The sequence below is a fragment of the Danio rerio genome, chromosome 17 (assembly GCF_052040795.2).
Source record: "Danio rerio strain M-AB ecotype USA chromosome 17, GRCz13ab, whole genome shotgun sequence".
In the NCBI taxonomy this organism is placed as follows: domain Eukaryota; kingdom Metazoa; phylum Chordata; class Actinopteri; order Cypriniformes; family Danionidae; genus Danio; species Danio rerio.
In genome coordinates, this window is record NC_141037.1 from 48,712,134 (window position 1) to 48,733,963 (window position 21,830).

The window sequence follows — 21,830 nt, forward strand, 5'->3', positions numbered from 1 at the left end:
TATATTTTAGATATACATTTTCAAATGTAAATGCTAATTTAAGGCATTAGTAATATTACAATTCAAAAGTATTTCATTTTATAATATCAATAATTATAATTCATATAATATAAACAAATTATTAGATGCAAAAAGTGATTTAAAAATGCTAAAAATTATTTAAACATTTCTGGTAATACAAAAGACTTTTATTTTGGAGCAAAAGAAACACTGAAAGTGAATTTGTTGCATCAGGTATATGCAAATTTACTCGCAGCTCTCTGGTCCAGTTTGGTTTTGCAGTCTAGCCGACAGCTAGCTCTCTGCAGCTCTCACATGGTTACCCGCTGAAGCTAAGCAGGGCTGCGCCCGGTCAGTACCAGGATGGGAAACCACATGGGAAAACTAGGTTGCTGCCCGGAGTAGTGTTGGTGAGACCAGAAAGAGGAGCTCAACCTGCAGATTGTGTGGTTCCTAACGCAGAGTATATTGATGGACTCTATTCTGCTCAGTGAGTGCCGTCTCTCAGATGAGACGTTAAACCAAGGTTGTTAAAAATCCAAGAATGTCCTTCGAAAAAGCGTAGGAGATTAACTCTGGCATTCTGGCCAAATTTACCAACTATCCATCATTTCTAACCATCCCCATATTATAATTGGCTTCATCACTCTGTCTCCTCTCCATCAATCAGCTGGTGTGCGGTCCGGCGCAATATAGCTGCCGTCGTGTCGTCCAGGTGGATGCAGCACACTGGTGGTGGAGGACCCGCCCCCCACCCCCTCAAATGTGTAAAGCGCTTTGAGTGTCGAGAAACTCGCTTTATAACATATTACCATGGCAATGAAACCTGATAAAAAAAACAACCTGCCGTCTTGAGCCTAAAAAACTCAATTTGCTTCGAGTAAACATGAAATTACCTGGTTAAAACCTCAAATTGGCTTTTTGCAAAAGGCTTCATCTCAAAGAGTTGTTTGATAACTGCATGATAACTCCCAGCAAGGTCCCCATGTCTTCTGGAAAACGTGTGACTGACAAATAGACGTTCTTCAGTACAGAGCTTTCAAACATGATGAAGCAAGAATATGGTGTTGTTACCAGTACAAAGCAAACTTCTTTAGCCATTATAAGTTACTGTTGTTTCAGAAAGTTTTGTCAAATTTTGTCTTCTTAATAGCGGCATGTATGTTGTTAAAGAACTGATAATCCCTCAGAAAGCAATGTGTAGTCTGACCTTACAAAAACAAAAAAAAACAACAACATAAGCAATAAAAGTGAGGCCAAAACTTTTTAATCATTCTGCCTGGTGGCTGGATCAAGTAAAGTGAATAAATCCTGTGACCGTTTTCTACAGTGGAAGGAAGTGAAGATGCGTCATCCATCTTTTTTTCAGTCTATCAATGGTGGAAGCGCAAGCAATAAGTTTTTAGCTACAATTAACTTAACAGCCACTCTAATATTAATAATTATAGCACCGCAAATTGAATAAACACAAATTGAGTTACCTTTTATTGTTTTTTGCAAGTTTAAGTGGATTGAACATAAAACAATTAAGTGTTCCCAAAAAAAAAAAAAACGAAATTGTGTTGATTCGGCTCACTTTAAAGGGTGCAGTAGGTGATCTGCCAAAATGCTAATCGGATAATATTTTAGCTTTGGACGGCAGGGAGGGACTGTGTTTTAAAGCCACGCCTCTTGAAATCATGAGCACGCCCACCGTGACACAACAGCAGACAACCCAGTTCATTCGCCAGTTAGAGGCGTATGTAGTGGTTGGCCGGGCGGCGTGCAGGAATTTCACTTATTACTAAGCCACACTTACATGCTGTTTCAGACTGAATATTCAGTGTAGCTGTAAACAATTTCGGGAGTGCGTCACAGGCTGTCATTGTTCAGAAATGACCCAATGTGAATATAAAAGCAACTTCAGCTCAGCAAGCAGGCTAAGCGGAATAGCAATATAGTGATGATTTGTTTTTAAACTGAATAACATTATAAATCTACATCATCCATGCTGTAAAAGCTCCCTTATGAAACTAAAAATAGTTATATTTTCAGAGATTTCAGTGGCTGAACAACATGTCTGTGCATAGAACCCATTCATAACGCAATACTCTCTACATCAGCTCTGTGTGACTAATATAGTTTTAAAACAGAACATTACCTCTCTAACAGAAATACTTTAGCCATTGTGTGGTGTCGTCCTTTGTCCAGCGTGCAAAAGTAACTCCAATACTGATTCAGGAGTTTCAATTCAGCATTTGATTTTGCCATAACTGACAGTCTCGCTTGCACATGTCGCTCATCTAGACGTGCACGCGTGGCAGACATGCACATGCTAATGGCGGATATGCGTGACCAGAGATGCGCAAAAGCCCTAATCTGCATTTGTTGACTGACAGTTTGAGTTACTTATCGGAATTATGAGAGATGTCGGTCCGACTCTATTTAATTGGATGAACATTTTTTATCCTTATGCCTTACCCAGAATGAAAAAATATGTATAAATATTTCGATTATTTACTTTAATCATTCCTATTGGACTGTGAAGAGACTTTCAACCAGCACAATAAAAAAATGTGTCTGAAGACAATCACCTACTGCACCTTTAAATTAGCAGACAACCAGCACAAATCCCCTTTTAATTGCAGATTGTGTTGTTCGGGGAATTGCAGCTTTTTAAAATGTATTTTTGTCTTCAAATTCTACAATAATATTATGAATTCGCCTCATAACTTGGTTGTCTTATGACTCTTTAACAAATACTTTTCCGATTAACTATTGGACCTTGATTACCTAAGTGCTTTTAGAACCAAGCCCATGGAGGAAATGGGCAGCCATTGTTGAAGTCAGTTGTTAAAATTTGTGTCCAATCAATTGCTCTGTAGAAAAACAATGCTCTTCTCACTATCAGCTTCAGTCTCTGGGTAGTTTCATCCAACCATGCTCCTCTGCTGTAATGTATAAAGTGTGATTTCATACTTTGTTTTATTAACATCACATGTGCAGTCCCTACTACCCGTTTTAAAACAAAAAAAACATTACTATAGTAAAGAAACTACTAGGTACTACTAAAGCATTTAGTATTGGAGTGTTTAAGTGTTTATTTTGGTGTGGAAGTGTACTTCGCTGCTTTTGTTTGAGTATGTACTTTTATTTTTCTCTATTTGTCCGAACCATTGTTCTGAGTAGTGTGTATTTAAATTAACAAAGAGAGGAGTTTACATCAGTAGATCACTTCATTTTTACTTCCTGTGCCCTTCTTAGGGGGAGTTTGCAACACAACTATCTTAAAAAGTGTTTTCTGTTTTTATTCTTTTAAAGACCAGTCAGGTTCTTTTTTTGTGGCGTTTTCTGCACTTTTAACATGCACCCACAATGTTTTTATCACATGAGCTACTAGAATAAGTTGTCAGTTTTATTGGTAATTTCTTGTCTGTGGTCTAACTTGTCCAGTGCATGCATGCTTCAGGATCTCTGCAGTAGAAGTAGGTAAATATGGTACTTCTCATCTACTGTTTTTATAATACTATGATTTTGGACTATCTGCTGAGTAGAGTTGTCCGATAAATCAAAATGAAATTTCAATTTCAAATCAAATTGAAAGGCTGCAGTTGTCATGCACATCTTGTCAGGGAAGCACAGTTCTGTGATCAGTAGTAAATTTCCAAATATCTTGCTCAGTGGTTTGGACCTGCCTAGCTGTCACTGTTCAGTTTGATTATGATTATTATTAGGGGCGTCAAAATTAATTGTTTTTTCGGTGCACCGCGATGCAGACGCAGATAATTCAGTATCAGTTCAGTAATAATCATAACCGATAATTGTGTACTGACTGGGTGTTTTGTTCTGAATGCTACCTTCAGCTACAAGTTGCTAAAACTCGCACATTCAGAAGTGGTAACTGGCAGCATGCAACAACTTTAATCATAAGTAGAGCTGTACAAGTCTGGCTAAAATAAGATGTGCATTTTTCTTTTGCCTAAAAAAAAGATCACGATGTTCTCACGATTCTGTAGATATAAAATAAAGGTTAACTTGAGTGGGCTATTATTATTGTTATTCTTAAACGTGGTAAAACAGCAATAGGTTTTGTGTAGCTGTACTGTTGGTTAAAATGCTACATTTTGTATAGACTTGGAATGGTGGACTTGAACAGACTTTAGATTTGTCCTGGTCAATAATGCTGATGAAGATAACTCGGATGTTGAATTATTGTGTTTGAGACATATACTAACAATCTGTAATTGTCTGCTTAAAATCCGTCACTGACTTGATTTTCGTGAATACAGAAGACTGGGTGGGTATTTTTGCATTTCAGCGGGTTTTGGATACTTTTTGGGCTGGAATCAGTCAGCTACATCTGGCAACACTGTGTGAGCTTTTGGTTTCATTTTCACTGCTAAGAGCGGTTCACTTCCCGCGCGGCTCTCAAACGATCACTCTGTGCCATGAACTGAATGTTATTTACAACTTTATTACCTGTAATTCACAGCCCATGCAGGTTCTGTTCAATAAAATACATTTCATTCAGAGGCGCGCGCGCCGGCCTTCCCTGTGGTAACAGTTGACGGTTAGCTCACGTCACGTGTGATTTTGCGGTCGCAAATACATGCATACAGAAATTACATTTTTTGGGTGAATTATATCTTATAAATACAGCATGTGACTTCAACACTATTTGGAGATGTCCACGTTACTAAACAACACATGTAAAACAATGTGAAGACTTGTGCGGCCACCATTGCTTCTCTTATGAACTTGAAAATATGATTGATAGAATTGTAGAAATGCTGGATTAGGATCGTCTAGGGCACAGGTGTCAAACTCGTTTCCAAAAGGGCCGCAGCTCTGCACAGTTTAGTTCCAACCCTAATTAAACACACCTGATCAAACTAATTGAGTCCTTCAGGCTTGTTTGAAACCTACAGGTAAGTGTGTTGGAGCAGGGTTGGAACTAAACTGTTCAGGGCTTCGGCCCTCCAGGAATTGAGTTTGACACCCCTGGTCTAGGGTGTCGATTCGAGATCACGATTCTTTTCAACTATTAATTGTGCAGCTGTAATTATAAGATAAATGCATAACGAAAGTTTAATCTGGAGCTTCTTCACAGGACTCGACACTTATAAACACTCACTCCATCGGGCTCGCTGCTTGCTCTCCTGCCGGCTCTCGGCCCCACCCATTCTCATCATTGATACCATGCTGACCAATCACAGAGCTTGTGCTATGCGTCGCTGTGATGTGCAGTTTTTTGAGAGGTCAGCATCAGCCACGGTGAGGGGTATGCAACTGCGTGAAGGCTCCACCGGACCACTATAAACCAGCCTTTAAACTTCTTTGTTCTGTTTGTGTTGCTCTGCCAATAACACTTCCGAAATGCTAGCAGGCAGTGGGGTTTCTTTATGTTGAGTTTGTTCACGGATGTTTTGTTTACACCAGATGTGTGCTCTGCTAACTTAATGTAGAAGTAGTTCCAACTCGCACCGATTTATAGAAGAGACAAGAACCTGCAAAAATGCAACATGCAGGACTCTGCACTTGTTCAAAACTCTGGCTACCAGGCTCACTCCGCCCACAGGACTCTTTGCCCCGCCCACACTCATCACTGATATCAAGCATGCTGTTTGTGTTGCTCTGCAATAACACTTTCGACATGTTAGCTGGCAGTAAAGTTTTTATGTTCCTCTATGTCGTATTTCTTCACAGGTGTTTTATTCTGAATGCTACCTTAATGTACAAGTAGCTAAAACTTGCTCATTCAGAGGCCGGACAGGCGGACATGCAACAACTTTAATCATTAGGTAAACACAAAACAAAAGTTTCCATCTGGGTTTCCATCTCTGATTTATGGAAGAAAGGGGCAGGAAGCTGCGAACATGCTACATGCAGAACTTGGCACTTGTTCAAAACTCTTACCAGGCTCACTCCATACACAGGACTTTCTGCCCCACCCACACTCATCACCGCTGCCAAGCTGACCAATCACATCTCTTGCACCATGCATTGCCGCCACGTGTAATAACATTATAGAAGTTTGCATCAGGCTATGAAAAAGGTTACGCGAAGGCTGCACTGGACCTTTTTGCATGGTTTCGAGACCGCATCCTACCCAGTAAACTCTCTTATTTACATCCGAAAATTAAAGGCCACCTATGGTGAAAAATCTACTTTTCAAGCTGTTTGGACAGACGTGTGTAAGTATAGTGTATAGACCGTTATATTGGGATGATATACACACACACACACAGTCCTTTTTTTCAATGTAACATAAAAACGGTGGACCAATTGGAGCGGTTTTCAGAGCGACTGCAACTTGACGTCGGAGTGCGGTACCCCCGCTCACGAATTTTGTTTGACAGTCGCATCACCATCCTCAGTTTCTCGTTTCACGTCTGCTGTTTTCAGCGTGTGAGTCAAAGCGATGTCACTAAAGGAACACCCTTGCTCTATTTTTAGATGTAAAGCTCATTGGGCTCAACACAAGATCAGTTTTCTCCACATTATCGCTCTAATCGGAATTATTGTTTGTACCTTTTGGTATGTTTGCAAACATGTACTTTTCATTGCGTCAACCTTAAACTTCAGCTGTTTGCATTTCTCAAGGTCACAGAAGCTCCCTGTGAGTGTGATCTTAACAAGGTGCAGCTGTAAAGTGCGAGCGCCTTTGCCTTAAGTGAGTTTCACTCCATTGAAAATAAAATAACAAACTTGCCTGCATGTCGCACACCAGAAGCGCCTCTCTGCGTGGCGCAGCGCCGTGCATTTCGGAGTTCTGGGCGTGGGTTTCTGTCGGGGTGCACACGTTGTATTTGCCCTGGTGGAGGCTGCGTGGCGCTACGATTCGGGACACTTCATGTTTCTGCCACGCCACTGAGAGTGTGCCGAGTGTGCCGTGTCGTGGCTTCAAGCGGCACATCCGGTGCCTCAGTCAAAGTTAATTTAGTGTGCGTGTTTATTAGTCTAGGTGTAAAAGCTCGGCACTTATAACTAGCACACAGTTGACAGTAAAACTAGACAAAGACACAAATGATTTTGTACTCACTGCTTGGTCTGTGTCTGAGTCGTACATGTACGGTTGAACATTGTTCCTAGCTTAGCTTCTCTATGTCAGCCTGTCTGTTGCAAACACAGAGCGTGGAAGCTTTTGGCTCCGCCCCCTTGTTACATTGGGTGGGAAGCCGAAAAAAATTTTCATGTGAAGCAACATGCTTCTAAAACAGCGAGCTGTGTACACGCCCACAACATGACACTTTTGAACACATTATAATAAAAACATCTGAACTGTGTGTTGAACTGATTCTAAACTGGCACACTTAGAAGAACCATAATGTTAATATTTAATCATAAAAAAGGGCTAAACTATGTGCCCTTTAAAGCTAGTTTAATGTGGACAATGAGCATACTATGCAAAATATCCAGTGCTGTACAAGCAAAGTGTTTACTAATCCAAACAGGAATGAGTCATTGATAACATTTACATGGATATCAGTAATCAAACGATTTACCTTAATCTGAATAAGGCAATAATATGATTACGGTGTTTATACGAGTTGCTCCTATCATGTTCCTGTGTAGTACAAAGATTGATTAATGTAATTACATCACCACACTTCCCAATGTTTCCTCTGGAGTTTCATGCAATTGTAGATGTTTCATTTTAAATTTTTCGATTTTCGATTTCATGAATGCCCCCGTGACAAACTCAGAGTTGTTTTAATGGCATTTGACTCCGCACACCGAATGGAAAGAAAACGTCTGCATTTTCTAGACATTTGTGAAATTGTGTTTGGTGATAGAGGGTGTAAGTCTCACTGAGTTCACTGTGGGTGGCTGTGGTCCTGATCTGACTCAATAGGTGTAAAGCTGCAAATGTGGCCTGTCCTGTTGCAAATAGTCGTGAAAAGTCCTACACGATGATAAAAGTTTGATTAAGGTGATTACAAGTCTGTACTGCACTTCAATAATGCAGCTGAATACTCCACGTGCCTTAATTTTCCATAACTACAATTATTACTTTAGTTTGAGTTAAGGTCATCAAAAACCTCTGTTTAAATGCTAGATTCTTAATCAGAGTATTGTCTTGTATTGTGATTTAAATTAGAGGATTGGTGTCCATGTTAATATACTGATTAGTGTTGTTGACCACCGGTTTGCCATTACTGAACACCTCCTTCTGTGGTAGTGCAAAAACTCTCATATTTGTTTTGGTTTTCTTCTCAGCAGGACAAAGAAAAGTACAAGCAGTTCAGAGCAAGCGAGCAGAGCACCACACCCACTTTGTTCTGGGTGAAGCTAGCAAACGTGCAGCCAAAGAAATGTGTTTTCACTTACTTGACAAGGAATATACAAGTAAGGGCAATAAGCAGATTCAGCTTCCATTTCAGCGGCTGCTTGTCCCGTCTTGTATGTTTTCAAACTTTCTTTACTGCTTATGTACTGTAAAAAATAGCCCAGTATGCTTTTTTCAGTATGCTGGTACATCTATTGCAGAGTTTGACTTTTTGACAAACTAAGTCAAGACTGCAGAATATTAATGTAAATGTAGGAGTTTGGATTGAAGTGTTCCTCTCTTTTCCAACTCTTTCAATGTCCTTTAGTGCGTAATGTTTCTGTTTGTGCATGAAAAATATCATGCAATTGTGCAAAGTTCATTCCTAAGGGAGCAATATTCTCTCTCTCTCTCTCTCTCTCTCTCTCTCTCTCAAGTTCAAGTTGCTTTATTGTCATGCCATTCAGTACAGTATTGCCAAAGCACTTCAAATATGAAATATATTAAAACCATTGAAAAAAAAAATAATACAGGTAAGATATGAAAAAAAACAATACATTTGATAAATATAATAATAATAATAATAATAATAATAAAAAGTTTTAATTATTTAAATAAGATACATGAGTTTACATTAACCATTTCTTATGGTGTGTAGGGTGTATACATATTTTGCAGCTAGTCTAGATGTCAATTCGTCCTCTTCGATTATATGGTAGTTTTTCTGAGTCATTTAAATTAAAAAATAAATTGATCAATGTTTCAAATTGGGGGAAAATATTTCTCTAGTTGTGGACAGAAGGAAGTGTGTTTTATCTTCTATTTGGTTTGTGTCACACTGTATACATAATTTCTGTTCTTTTGGAGTACAGGAGTACGTGTCTTGTTTGAATGTTCTCTTAAAATTGATGTATGCGTTTTGTTTGTTGTTGGCAGAGTTACAAATGCACGGACTGTAAAAGGCAATACACTTTTTAGAAATGTGGGTGGGAAGTAGCATTTTAAGAGACATGCAATTTCATTTTGATTTAAAAAGATGTAAATGATGTGTTTTTGTTTCCATCGAAAAAGTATCACTTGCAGTTTGGTACAATAAACTGTTTAAAGTTTTTTTTTTTTTTCAATTAATTTGCAAACTCGTATGTTGTAGAATTCAATATGTAAATGCAACAATACAGAATTACTATTCATAATTGATTATTTGGTGGTGTTTTATCCATTATATTTATGCAAATGTTTAGTTTTTTTATTTATATTTTGTTTTTTAATAGCATGTAATATTTTTGTCATTGTCTGACAATGATTGTTTAGTTTCTTGTTTTTGTTTATGTATGTTTTATTTTTTATTTGACACAATAAGTATGATTAACAGTCTACTGCAACACACGTTTAGTATAAATAATTGATAATGATTGATGTTTAAGCCATCATATTTATGCAGATTTATGGTGTGCTTTTAATGGCTCTAGCCATTGCTTTCATCCTGTAGGTTAAAGGATTACATATAGTGTAATGGATTTAATTTGGGTCTTTTGACACAAACCATAATTAAAAGATTACAACAATGCTCAGTTATTATTAATAATTATTTTGATTAAATGTTTTGCTATGTCATTAAAATGGCTTTCGTCTAGCTTTTTAAATTTTTTTAGGTTGTCTAATTGTTGTACAGTTACACTGCTTTATAAATGTTTAGTTATCCGCTTAAGTGCGTTGTATGGAATTGTTTCCAGGTCCAAATCGCTACTTATTTGAATTGAAAAAATATTTGTTTATGACCACTTTTTAGTCATAGCACACAGTAAAGTTAGTCTTATATACACATCAGTCTCCGGACTTTATCACAAACACCCATTTTTAACTATTCATAAAAAATTTCTGGCCATCTGATATTAGGCATGTGTTTGTGTGTGTGTGTGTATATATATATATATATATATATATATATATATATATATATATATATATATATATATATATATATATATATATATATATATATATATATTGCAGTCTTGATTTTTAAAAGTAACAGTGCTTTGTTAGCGTTTATTATTACCATTTGATAAGCCTCCCCATACAGTTTGGTATAGTGCTTGGAGCCGGATGCTGCTTTGCGTGATGACATACTTAACAAGCTTGATGGTCAGTATATTTTTCAAATCCCAGTATTTAAGTTTCGCCATTATAGATTTATTCAAAATAAGAAAGACGTTTCCATCCAGAGATACAAATTTTGTACTAAACTGGAATATTGCGTAAAACATTTGCGAATAATAACACACACATAGATTAATGATGTTGTGAAGGAGTATACAATCATGTGAGTTGTCATATTTACAAACACGTGTAAATTAAGCAGGCTCAGACAAAATTTTGTTTGGTGGAAAAGGAAAGTAATGAATGATTTATGAATGTGTGATGTCATAATTTTGAATTCACTTTATTTTATTTGAATTTAATGATGTAGTTGGCGTAACCAGGTTAAAAGCTTAAATGCTGTTTATAAAAGTTACTTTATCTGTCAACCAATAGCCAATGAAATATTTATGATTAAAAAACTTTGCTGCTACTGATACGACTAACCTTATTTATGCTGACTGTAAGCAGATCATATTAAACAAGCATATTTAGTTCCACACTCATTCTGTCTGTGTCTGCATTGGGACTAATGAAGGAACACTCCACTTTATTTTGGAAATGGACTTATTTTTCAGTCTCTTAGATCTCCAGGTCTTCCGGTAACACTTTTAGCTACATTTTAATTTAGTGTAAATCATTGAATTAGCTTTGACCATGAATGGCAGCAAAGTTAATTGATTATTATGGCGGAATGAGACTTCTTTGCCGTGTCAGCCTACAACAGGGCTGTCAAACTCAGTTCCTGGAGGACTGCAGCCATGCACAGTTTAGTTCAATGCTGCTTCAACACACTCACCTGATTTCAAACAAGCCTGAAGGACTCAATTAGTTTGACCGGGTGTGTTTAATGAGGGTTAAAATGCAAAGCTACCGCCCTTAGTATTAGATGTGTAAAGTTTTTTTTTGAAAAGGAAAACTATTAAAACACTTTTATCAAATATTTTGAACAGATACTAGTAGTCTAATCAGATTCAATGTTTTTTGCTAAGCTAAGCTAAAAGTGCTCCCGGCAGAACCAGACATCATCTGAATGGATTTCAAACTCCAATGTTTACACCTAAGGCAGTTGAATATTGAGCCTTTTCCAAAAAAAAAGTGGAGTTTTCCTTCAAGAATATGGCATGCTGTATCTATCATACATCTTTATTTCTTGGAAATGTTTTTTTTTTTTTTTGGCCTGAGATGTGACCGGAAAATGCAGAATGTTAGACTTATGACCTGTGTAAGGACTCCTGGGAGCTTGCAATATAATGGCGCTCTTAAATGTATTCTTAATGTAATCAGCTTATCCAGATTCCCAACACAGTGGATCTTTAAGACCAGCAGAAACAAACTGACTTCAGTCAGACAGAGAGCAAATAGACCTGGTGCTTCTTGCTGCTGCTTTTTTTCACTGTCCTAAAGGCAAGATTCAGCCAGGCATGTCTTCCTGCACAACAGTGGACTGTTTTCTGTTTGCTTCGCATTTTGTACTGAAGCACTCAAGCAAATGTCCACTTTTATGGCTTCCATCAAGAGGCTGTATTTTACTTTGTGTCTTTGATGTAATTGCACATCAGACAATACAGGTTTATCTTTTTGTAGTTGTATTTTAACCCTTAAATGGATCAAAGCTTTTCAAAACATTTTTAAATATTCAAGTCTTTACCGTCTCTTACTTGGATGTAACATGGACACTATCTCTAATTGATGCAAAAGCATAAAACTTAGTGATATTTTTACGTATAACATACAAAAGGATAAAATACGCTATGTTTGTTATCTTTTGTCTCTTGGAAGGGTTCAGTTCAGGTAGTTTAATTCACTATTATTGTTGAAATGGTGCTCAAATCTCCGGCAGCTAGCTCTATGCAACTCCCACATGATCGCTCACTAAATCTAAGCAGGGCTGCACCTGGTCAGTACCAAGATGGGAGACCACATGGAAAAACTAAGTTGCTGCCGTAAGGGGTGTTAATGAGGCTAGCAAGAAGGGTGCTCAAACTGCGTTCTGTGTGGGTCCTAACACCCCAGTATATTGATAGACTCTATACTGCTCAGTGAGCGCTGTTTTTCGGATGAGACATTAAACTGAGGTCCTGACTCTGTATTAGTTAAAAATCCCAGGATGTCCTTTCGAAAAAGAGTAGGGGATTAACCCGGCATTCTGGCCAAACTTGCTCACTGACCTCTGTTCATCATGGCCTCCTAACCATTCCCATATCATTATTTACTTCACCACTCTGTCTCCTCTCCACCAATCAGCTGATGTGTGGTGTGTAGTCTGGCGCAATATGGCTGCCATCACATCATCCAGGTGGATGCTGCACACCGGTGGTGGATGAGGAGATTACACCCAAAATTGTGTAAAGCACTTTGAGTATTCAGAAAAGTGCTATATAAATGTAAGGAATTATTGTTAAATCTTAAGGGAAATTAGCATCTGGTTCATATTTATGACTTCAACGATATTCTGAAAATAAAGTTAATAAAAAAATGAAAGTACACTTCTATATCATAGATCAGTAATCACCTTTTTACACTTCTTACAAAAAATAATAATAATTTGTGTGTGTGTTTTTAAAAAAATCAGGTGAATGACTGAAAGACATCATAAATGTCAAAAAACCATGGGTTTTAGACTCAAAGTACTTTTGTTGCTTGTTTAAACTACTTACTCAATGAGTTGAAACAACACAATTCTAAAGATTTTTTTGGAACAACTTAATTGTTTTGTTCATTCCACTTTAATTTGTAAAAACAATTAAGTTACCTTAATCGATTTGTGTTGGGACAACATGAAGCAATTATGTGAGACCCAGCATTTTTTTACACCATATAGAAACCTTCCTAAAAGTAAACAAACAGTAGAATATAGTTGACTTGATTTATTTATGATTATGGCTCATATAAGGATTTAAAGTAGTTTAATGAAGCCAATATGTAGTTAAATATGTTTGCTTAGAACTTACCTACAGTTATCCACATTCTCTCATCAAGTTTATTTTTTTATATATATAATTTTGTGGCAATTGGTGTACTTATGTTTCCACCCCCATTTTGTGCATGCACCTTGTTTATAAATGGGATAAAGATTTAAAACGGCAGGTTTTTCATATTTACATTTAACAAGCTGTTTGGATTTAAATTTTTATTTTGAGATTAAAGGTTTAAATGAACTGAAATGTAATTTAATATTAATAATACATGAAAAGCTCACTCTTATTTAAACACATACAGGAATCTTTTTTTGTTTGTTTGTTTTACTAAACTAAGGATAAAAATTTAGATTGTACTGTTATGGTGTGTTCAAACCAGACGCGGATGAAGCGTCAAGCGTAAGTGATTTACATGTCAAGTCACTGCAAAGACGTGAATAAACATGCTGCAGCACTATTTGTGAGAATGAGGCGACTGATAGTTAACGCAGCAAGAATGTCCGCTTAAATTCAGATTTTACAACTTTAAAGAAAAATGATTTATTCATGCGAATCACTCTAGTTGGAAAATCTGAACTTCTGCTGACATTCGTGCTGCGTTAACCAATCAGGAGCTTGATCTTGTAGGACCATGATCATGACGTAGCGCCTATTGCTGGTGTCCTGAGGGGAAATCCTCCTGCTAACACCAGACAACAGCTCATCAAACTGGGCTCCGTCACCCAGGTATAGTTTCTGGAGGAGTTGATGAACTCACAGAGCTGGGTGCACTTCTGAAAGGATCTATCGGTCTCAGACACAGCGCCGAAGGAATCTACGCTGTTTTTCAGCCTTGCTAAATCACATAAAGCACAGCTAATCTCTCGAGAAAATCCATGTTAGCCATTTAGCAACGAAACTAGAGTCGCCGGGCAGACAGAAGCCCTGCCCACGACGTGAATCCGCATCCATTGTGAAGTAAATTTGATGCACAAAGCGGGGAAACTCAAAGTGTTCATGCAGCTAATTGCGTGTGAATATCATGATTTATTTGCACATTCCATGTCTAGTGTGAACACCCCAGTTGTATTTGATGACATCTAATATTAAAGTGTGTTTTTATAATTACGTTAAAAATACAACAACATGAGCCATAGTAGCACGAAAGCTTTATTTTTATTTTTTAGATGCTGCTTGCTTTCACTTGCTTTTAATATTAGACTGGCACAAGAATGACATTCAGCCTGAAAAGATTATATATTTCTTCTAGGGCTGCACTGAGGCCTTTAACGGCTAAGCTTTGGACAGATTAGCATTGAGGGGGAAGTCAGTGCCGTTTTCAGCTCCGCGTCAGCGTTACTGGAGTGACATTTTCCAGGCTGGATATTTTTGTTGCCTGCAAAGCCCCTCTGCTCTTGAGTTTAGGATGTCATTTTAGTTAGCAAGGGTGTCTTGAATGACCACTCCGGCTTGGCACAGCTCTACGGTGTCATCTGTTCAACAAAGAAATGCCATTTATTTTTCAGGATGACCATGATGCTGGCTTTTTAATTTAGTTCATTGTGATCATATTGCTTGTGTGCAGTCTTTGTTCATGCTGAGCAAAGTGGATGTGTGAAGATGAGTGTTGCTGGTTGCAGGTGCTTAGCTTGGTGTCGATGAGTAAACCCAGATTGCTGCCCTCAGCACACATGCTAATTGGATCATACCACTGAGCGAGGCGGTGGAGGTGGAATGGACAAACCTTAATTATGGAGGAGGTTATGAGGGGTGACTTTTTTTCTAGCCCCTCGCTAGGCATATTTTTTCTTTCTCTTTATTATTTCTCTTACTGCTTCAGAGGTTTGAATTCATTTGACCTTTAAGTAGACTTCTCATGATATTCTGCCATGATTCCAGTTAAAAGTAAAAAGTAACATGTGCAAGACGTGACATCTAACTTATCACATGATTATAGTTAAATAACCCTTTACAATAACTCATTACCCTCAAGTTCAGCCAGCCAGCAGGGGTAGAGAGCCGTGAACACTAGTATGAAGGGAACATGTCTATCTCAACCAAATTTGTTCTTGGAGCTCTCGTCTAATGGGCTGGTTATCAAAATCAGCTTTGTTAAACAAAAGAGACATGTAAATGAGCAGTTTGAGATTGAGAACCGTTGGTTGAGGGTGAGAGAAAAAGGGAAATGTTTACCGTAGTAAAGGAGACATTGTTTGGGAGCCTGTTGGTTGGAATATCTTATTCGATTTGTTAAACAAGTGTACCATGGCTCTTCATTTTAGTTTTCTGTCTGAGAAACGTATCTCCTCTTGAGATTTGATTTGGCTTAGATCTTCTGGAAAAATTCATTATGGCTAAAAGAGCTGGGCGATACAGCAAAAAAAAAAAAAAAGTCACAATAAGAGGTTTCATATCATTCAATATCAATAATTATGGATATTTTTTACAGTCCATTTAGGAACTTTTTAAAATTGATTTAACCACTTTATTTTAATTTTCAAACATAGTACACACGAAGGCAAATAGTTTTAATAGTCAAAAACAAAACAAAAAAATTAATGTCTTTAATGTCTCATTATGTCTTATTAATAAAATAAACAAAAATGTTAAAGAGACTTTTAAACTTGATTAATAAAATGTTAAGTGTGTGCAATTTTAAAGTGTAAAGGCTGAAGAATCAAAGCTAACTTTAAGGTAGATCAACATCTGTAAGGTGTAAATAATAATGATACAGTAAACCTCAAAGTCTGTAAACAAAGGAAATTATTATAATCAAATCTGAGCTTTCTAGTAAAAGAACTAACCATCATTATTCGGATACATATTGCAACATTACAAAGTGTGAAGTTGAATGACTACATTACCCCGTATGCTAAAAACTCTTTCAGATGGAGTGCTAGTGGCTGGGATGCGCAAGAAAAGAAACCAAAAAGCCAATCTCCTCATGGCTGCTAGTCACGACAATCTTTTTTGCTTGTTATTTTGACCTGAGGTGGTGATGACGAAACTTAACCGGAATCCGTTCACATGATTCTTCTAAAAGCAGGTGCAAAACACTAGTGCGTGGGTTCCTTCACCATTTTCAATGGGTTTTGAAATGATTACTCTCTTTTGACTTGTATTTTGTTTTTAGCAAACTGTTTGCAGAAGGAAAATATCAGTACAGTAACACTACGGCTGCTGAATAATGGTCAGCTATGTATTGAAAGGATTCACTCATGTATATTAATGCTAGCAGTAAATATGTAATAGTGATTGTAGAGTTGAATGGCAGTTTGCTTCTGGAATGAATATTTGTCCTCACTTCTGTCTATCTGCTCTTCTTTGTGGTCTAGAATGGCGCTGGACATGGCTGACTCACAGTACCTCCTCATCCTGGCACCGACGCTGGTCATCGCTCTCATGTTTCTCTTTTTCTGGCTCTTCATGAAAGAGACTTCTTATGATGAGGTTCTGGCCCGCCAGAAACGAGACATGAAACTGCCTCCTGCCAAGCCTGATGTTCGTAAAAAGAATGAAAAGAAGAAGAACAAGAAGAAGGAGAGCAGCGGAGGTGGCACGGGTGGAGGAGGTGGAGGTGGTGAATCAGAGGAAGACCTGAGGGATTTCGATACATCTGATGCTACTAGCCCCACCTCAAATGATGAGGATTCGGAGGCACTACCCGTGAGTCCACCTGCTGCTCCGGTCCAGGCAGAACCTCCGTCCGGGATAAGAGAGAGAAAAAAGAAAGAAAAGAAGCCTAAATCTTCTCCGACTGCTGCCCCAGCTGTTGTCCCAGTGGTTGTACCTATAACACGTACCACCCCAACTACTACTCCTGCTTTAGAAGAACCAGAAGTTAATGGTTCCAAATCCGCTGTCCGTAAAGAGCAACCCATCCTTCTGACCAAGCAGTCCAGCCCACCGAAACCTAAGGCATCACCCCCTGCCCCCTCTGAGACCACCAGCAAAAAGAAGGCCAAGAAGCAGAAGAGTGAGGCTGGTGAGTAAACCGCATGCGAATATCAACTTGTGTCACATTATCTCTGCTCACATTAGTGGTTAGCCACCAGTTACCCTCTACTGAGGCAGTGCTAGTTCGGAGCCAATGTAGTAGCCAAATAGTTTTTTTGTCTTTCAACATCCGAAGCACTGGCTCTTAAGTATCAACAAACAGTGGCGTAGCGCAAAATGCGGAGGCCCCCCTGCAGGGATCACCGATGGGGCCCCCAGTTTTCAAGGGGTCGGGGGGGTTTGGGGGCGGCAGAGCCAGAGATATACACATATATCTATGATCGGGAGTTTTCCTGGATGTTAGTATTTTTATTTTTATTTCAATTATGAAAATTATAATTTTACATCACTTTTCTACATTGATGGATGGGCATTCCTGACAAAAAGCTTGTGTTTGTGTGTACAGAAATGTACTATCCACCCTCCCTGTTAAATTTGATCTAATCATGTCCTGAAACACAGCTCCTCTCCTGCTTTCACTTCTCATACTGATGGAGGGAGCGATTTGTTTGTGAATGAATCTCCATTATCAACGACTCCTTCACTAGCCGACAATAATACAAGTTTCTGGCACCGCAGCATCTCGTTGTCATATTTCTTTTTCATTGTTTGCTGATTTTATTCAACAAAGCTAGCATAAGCCGAGTATTTAGTGCGAATTGGAGCTACTTTGACTTATAGTGAATGCAGTAAGTGGCTTTATTTTTATCAATAACGCTACCTGTTTAGCACAAATTTCAGAACATACAAAAACGTAAAAAACTTAATCCTACCTATGGAATGTTCTGCCTTTGGGCTTTGTTTTCTTTGTTTGCTCGTTACTACACTCGTAGACAGCGCTACAGTCCCGCATCTTCACGTAATAACACTTGTCTAGTGCGACTGAATGACATTTGTCCTGGGAGCACTGTACCAATGTGGCGGCGCTATTGACGCATGCTCAGGGTCATTATACAATATCTAGTGTATATATCTATGTAACAAATTGAGGTGCAGGGAAAGGAGGCGGAGTGGAGCGACAACGCGGGTAATCCTTCACAAACTGAGGAGCGATCACAAACCGAAAGCGGCGAGAGCGTCAAAGTAGCCAGAAGTCATTCATTTTTTAACGAGAACCGGCGGCGAGAAACAGCGGCGCGTCTTCATTGGCTATGACGCGGTTCGGCGGCAAGCAATCAGAATGAAGTAGTCCACCGCTTGAGAGGTGTTCAGAGAACACAGACCTGTGAACTTTGGTTCCGTCCACAATTGTTCCCAAGAGTTTGATTATTGCGGTTCCTGGATTTTCAATTTTTGAAAATCGCGACGACGTGGGGCCCCCTAATCACGCGGGGCCCCCCCCCGCGGTGCGTGCCCGTCTGCTACGCCACTGTCAACAAAACACTGCTGGACTAGAAGTAAGAAACGCTTGTGTCAGGGGATGAGCCCAGGGATCTGAGACCAACAAGATAAACAGTTTTGAGCACCGTGTTTAAAATAGCAGCGAAAAACAATGCTGAGCACATTATCAGTTTTTTTGTTTAGTTCGAGAACAGTACTGACATTTCAGAAAAAACTATTTCCCTGTTAACATTTAAAGTGGAAGTGAAGCAGTCAGTGAAGTTTACATTATTTTGTAAATTGGTTTCCACTTTAAAGAGCCATGACACCCCCCACTTTTGGTTTAAGTCTACCTCAGAATTAAAAAAAAAATTCATCATAATGGGCGTGGAGCTCTGAGATCAGAGGCAGGAGTGGGCGTGGCCAGCGGAGAAGGAGGGGATAGAACAACTGTTGTTAGTTGGCTCACAAAATGAAACACAAATCCTGAGGAGACGTATGATTTTATAGTTTAAACAGTAATTTAATGCCCTGCTACGTTTGTCATTTGTAATTTCATAGACTCAACCACAATTTATATCGTTATAAAGATATTGGTGTTCCTAAACACTATAAAGGAGGACTTCTCCCTTAATCCCTGGGTCTGAATGCAGACTCAGTGCAGCAGGTCTCTTGCCCTGTCTATTTCAACTGAATTGGTCTCAATTCTTGCTGATAATCTCAAGGATTTAGGCGAACACAGCAGCACGCCGATGTGTCTAAATATGAACAAACTCCACTAATAAAAGACAAAGTCCGCCATACTTGTACAGCTCTCCTGACAAAAATGCTTGCTGCAAACAAACAGCTTTGCTGTATCGGCCCTGACAGGATCGTGGGGAAAAACATGCAAGAAACCCTGTGGATCATGGAAACAAACACATACGACCCTTCATGAACGGCGAAATACTGTGTGCCGTGGCTGCGTGGAAGAGGTCTCACCCAGTCATCAACATAGGGTCTCACAGCTTGGCACTGGCAGGTCTGTCTTGCCTTCGGAAAGCACACGCATTCATGATTTTTTAAGAAACAGGCTTTTCTCATAGGATAAGAAAACTCAGCTATGAATAAATAATGAGAAACTGACACGTCATATTTGCACTTATGTCACCGATTTTGATTCCGGCCCAAAAATCATTTTAAACCCGGAAGCTGAAATTAGCTGACAAAAGCTCAAAATTATCCAGTTTTCCCTCAATTAACACTGACATGTGCTAACATTGTTTTAACTGACGCTCAACACACAAATCTTTTAAAATCTGAAAAAAAGTACTTGAGGGTTTCATGAACCTTAAATGAAAATATATTCAATGCTTGGTTGATGAAACCATTTTGAAGAAAACAGCATCTTTTACTATAGCTTTTAGCGCAAGGGGGCAGCCATCTTGGATATTCCACATATGACGTCATGGTTTTGATTCCGTTGCCTCAGCTGAACAGATAGTGTAAATAATGGGCTGAACACAGAGACTGAAAAGCCTAATTTTACCTAATGCATGAAGTTGTGGATATGCTTAACAGAGCTGCTGCAAATACAAGCATCAAAGTTGTGTCCAATATAAACAAAAATAATTTTACGTTTTCTTTTTTTCTTATTTTAATACCTTTCGTTTGATGCGCTTTGGTCTACTCTCTCTCATGCTGCTCCAGTGCTGCCTGACGAGGGGATTTACATTCAGACTAATGCAATGATTAAAGCACAACCAACATCACGCTTTAAGTCAAGTCTTTGTTGATTGTCAACACATATTCCTTTTTCAAGTGGATCAACTTGATCCCTCAGCAAGTATAAATAAAGTAAAAAAACTGCCATGTGAAAAACCATGCTAATCTTAGTTTGGTTTGAACATGAAAAGAGGTGAGCAGCTGTAGTAGTAAAAGGTGAAATTACCCCCTTACGTCAGCACCGGATCTTGGTGAATCCATAGTTGAAACCCATTCAGGCAGCAGAATACAGAGAGTGGCCCAAAGCGCATTAAATAATCTGTAATTATAAGGGGAAAAAATAAGAAAAACAGATTTAAATATATTACACACATCTGATGCTTGTATTTGCAGCAGCTCCGCGTCCACAACTTTACGCATAAGGTTAAATTAGGCTTTACAGTCTCAGTGTTCTGTCCTTTACTTCCACTGTATCTGTTCAGCTGAGGGAACAGAACCAATCCCGTTATGTCACACATAGCAATATTCCAAGATGGCGGCGCCCTTTTTTAAAAAGCTATAGTAAAGCATGCCTTTTCTTTAAAATGGTTACATTAATCAAGTTTGTTTAATATATTTTTTAATTAAAGTGAAACCCAATTTACAAAATGTTAACTTGACTGACTGCATCACTTCCACTTTAAGCACTGTTGAGTATGTTCTTAAACAGCGCTGATTTTCCCTTGTGCTCACCAGAAATGACTGTGATTGGCAGTTCACCACATTTCACTGCTGTTTACTGAGTTCAATCACAGATACAGGAACGGTGTAATGTTTTAAAGCCGTCATAACTGGTTTGTCTATGAGCTTGATATTTGCGGCTTTAAGATTTGTGAAGATCAGTGAACTGATTATCTTCTCTCCCAATTACCGTCATTTCTGTTGACACATCTGTGTTTAAGTACGTGCTTAACAGCTCCCAAATGTTAGCAGGAAATGGAAGTTTGTAAAATGTCAGTATCGATTAATACTGAAATTCCAGTATCGTGACAACACTACTGCAGATACACATCATTCTCCTGTTCTCTGTCTGTACAAGTTACAGCACACTGCATGAACATGTTTTTATTGCTCATAATTCTCTTACTTTTCAAACTCTGATTCCTAAGCATGTAGCATGAACATAAGTTGATTTTGATGTTTGGATGCTGATAGAGGTTAGCATAGTTATTAACTTTAATAATAATGCATCATTGATGTCGTGTTTGTATTTGATGCTTGTAAGTTCTTGTCGCTGGGAAAGATGAGACACATTCAGTGATGTCGGAACTGGCTCTACGTTGGCTCTTGATTCTCTGGAAAGCAAATCAGTTCTGACATAATGGCTCATGAACCAGTTCTGAACCGACAATAGCACTGGCTCTGAACTAGCATCTGGTTAATGTTGGTGTGAAAGTAGGATATGGGTTGCAGGGGTGTCCAACCCTATTCCCAGAGGGCAATTGACCTACATTGACTTCAATCTTAATTAAATCTGCCAGAAT

The 21,830-nt window shown here is 38.5% G+C and overlaps 1 protein-coding gene across 9 annotated transcripts in view; it reads left to right on the top strand.

Annotated features, from left to right (window-relative positions):
• ktn1 (kinectin 1) overlaps window positions 1-21,830 on the top strand; it is a 75,757-nt gene that overhangs the window by 3,237 nt on the left and 50,690 nt on the right. For all 9 annotated transcript variants that reach the window (XR_015512463.1, NM_001309329.1, NM_200081.2 and 6 more), the window contains exon 2: window positions 16,623-17,272. Coding sequence is in view for 8 of the 9 variants with exons in the window: in NM_001309329.1 (NP_001296258.1) it covers window positions 16,624-17,272 (649 nt within the window). In the remaining variant the exon portion in view is untranslated. The remainder of the gene's footprint in view (window positions 1-16,622; window positions 17,273-21,830) is intronic.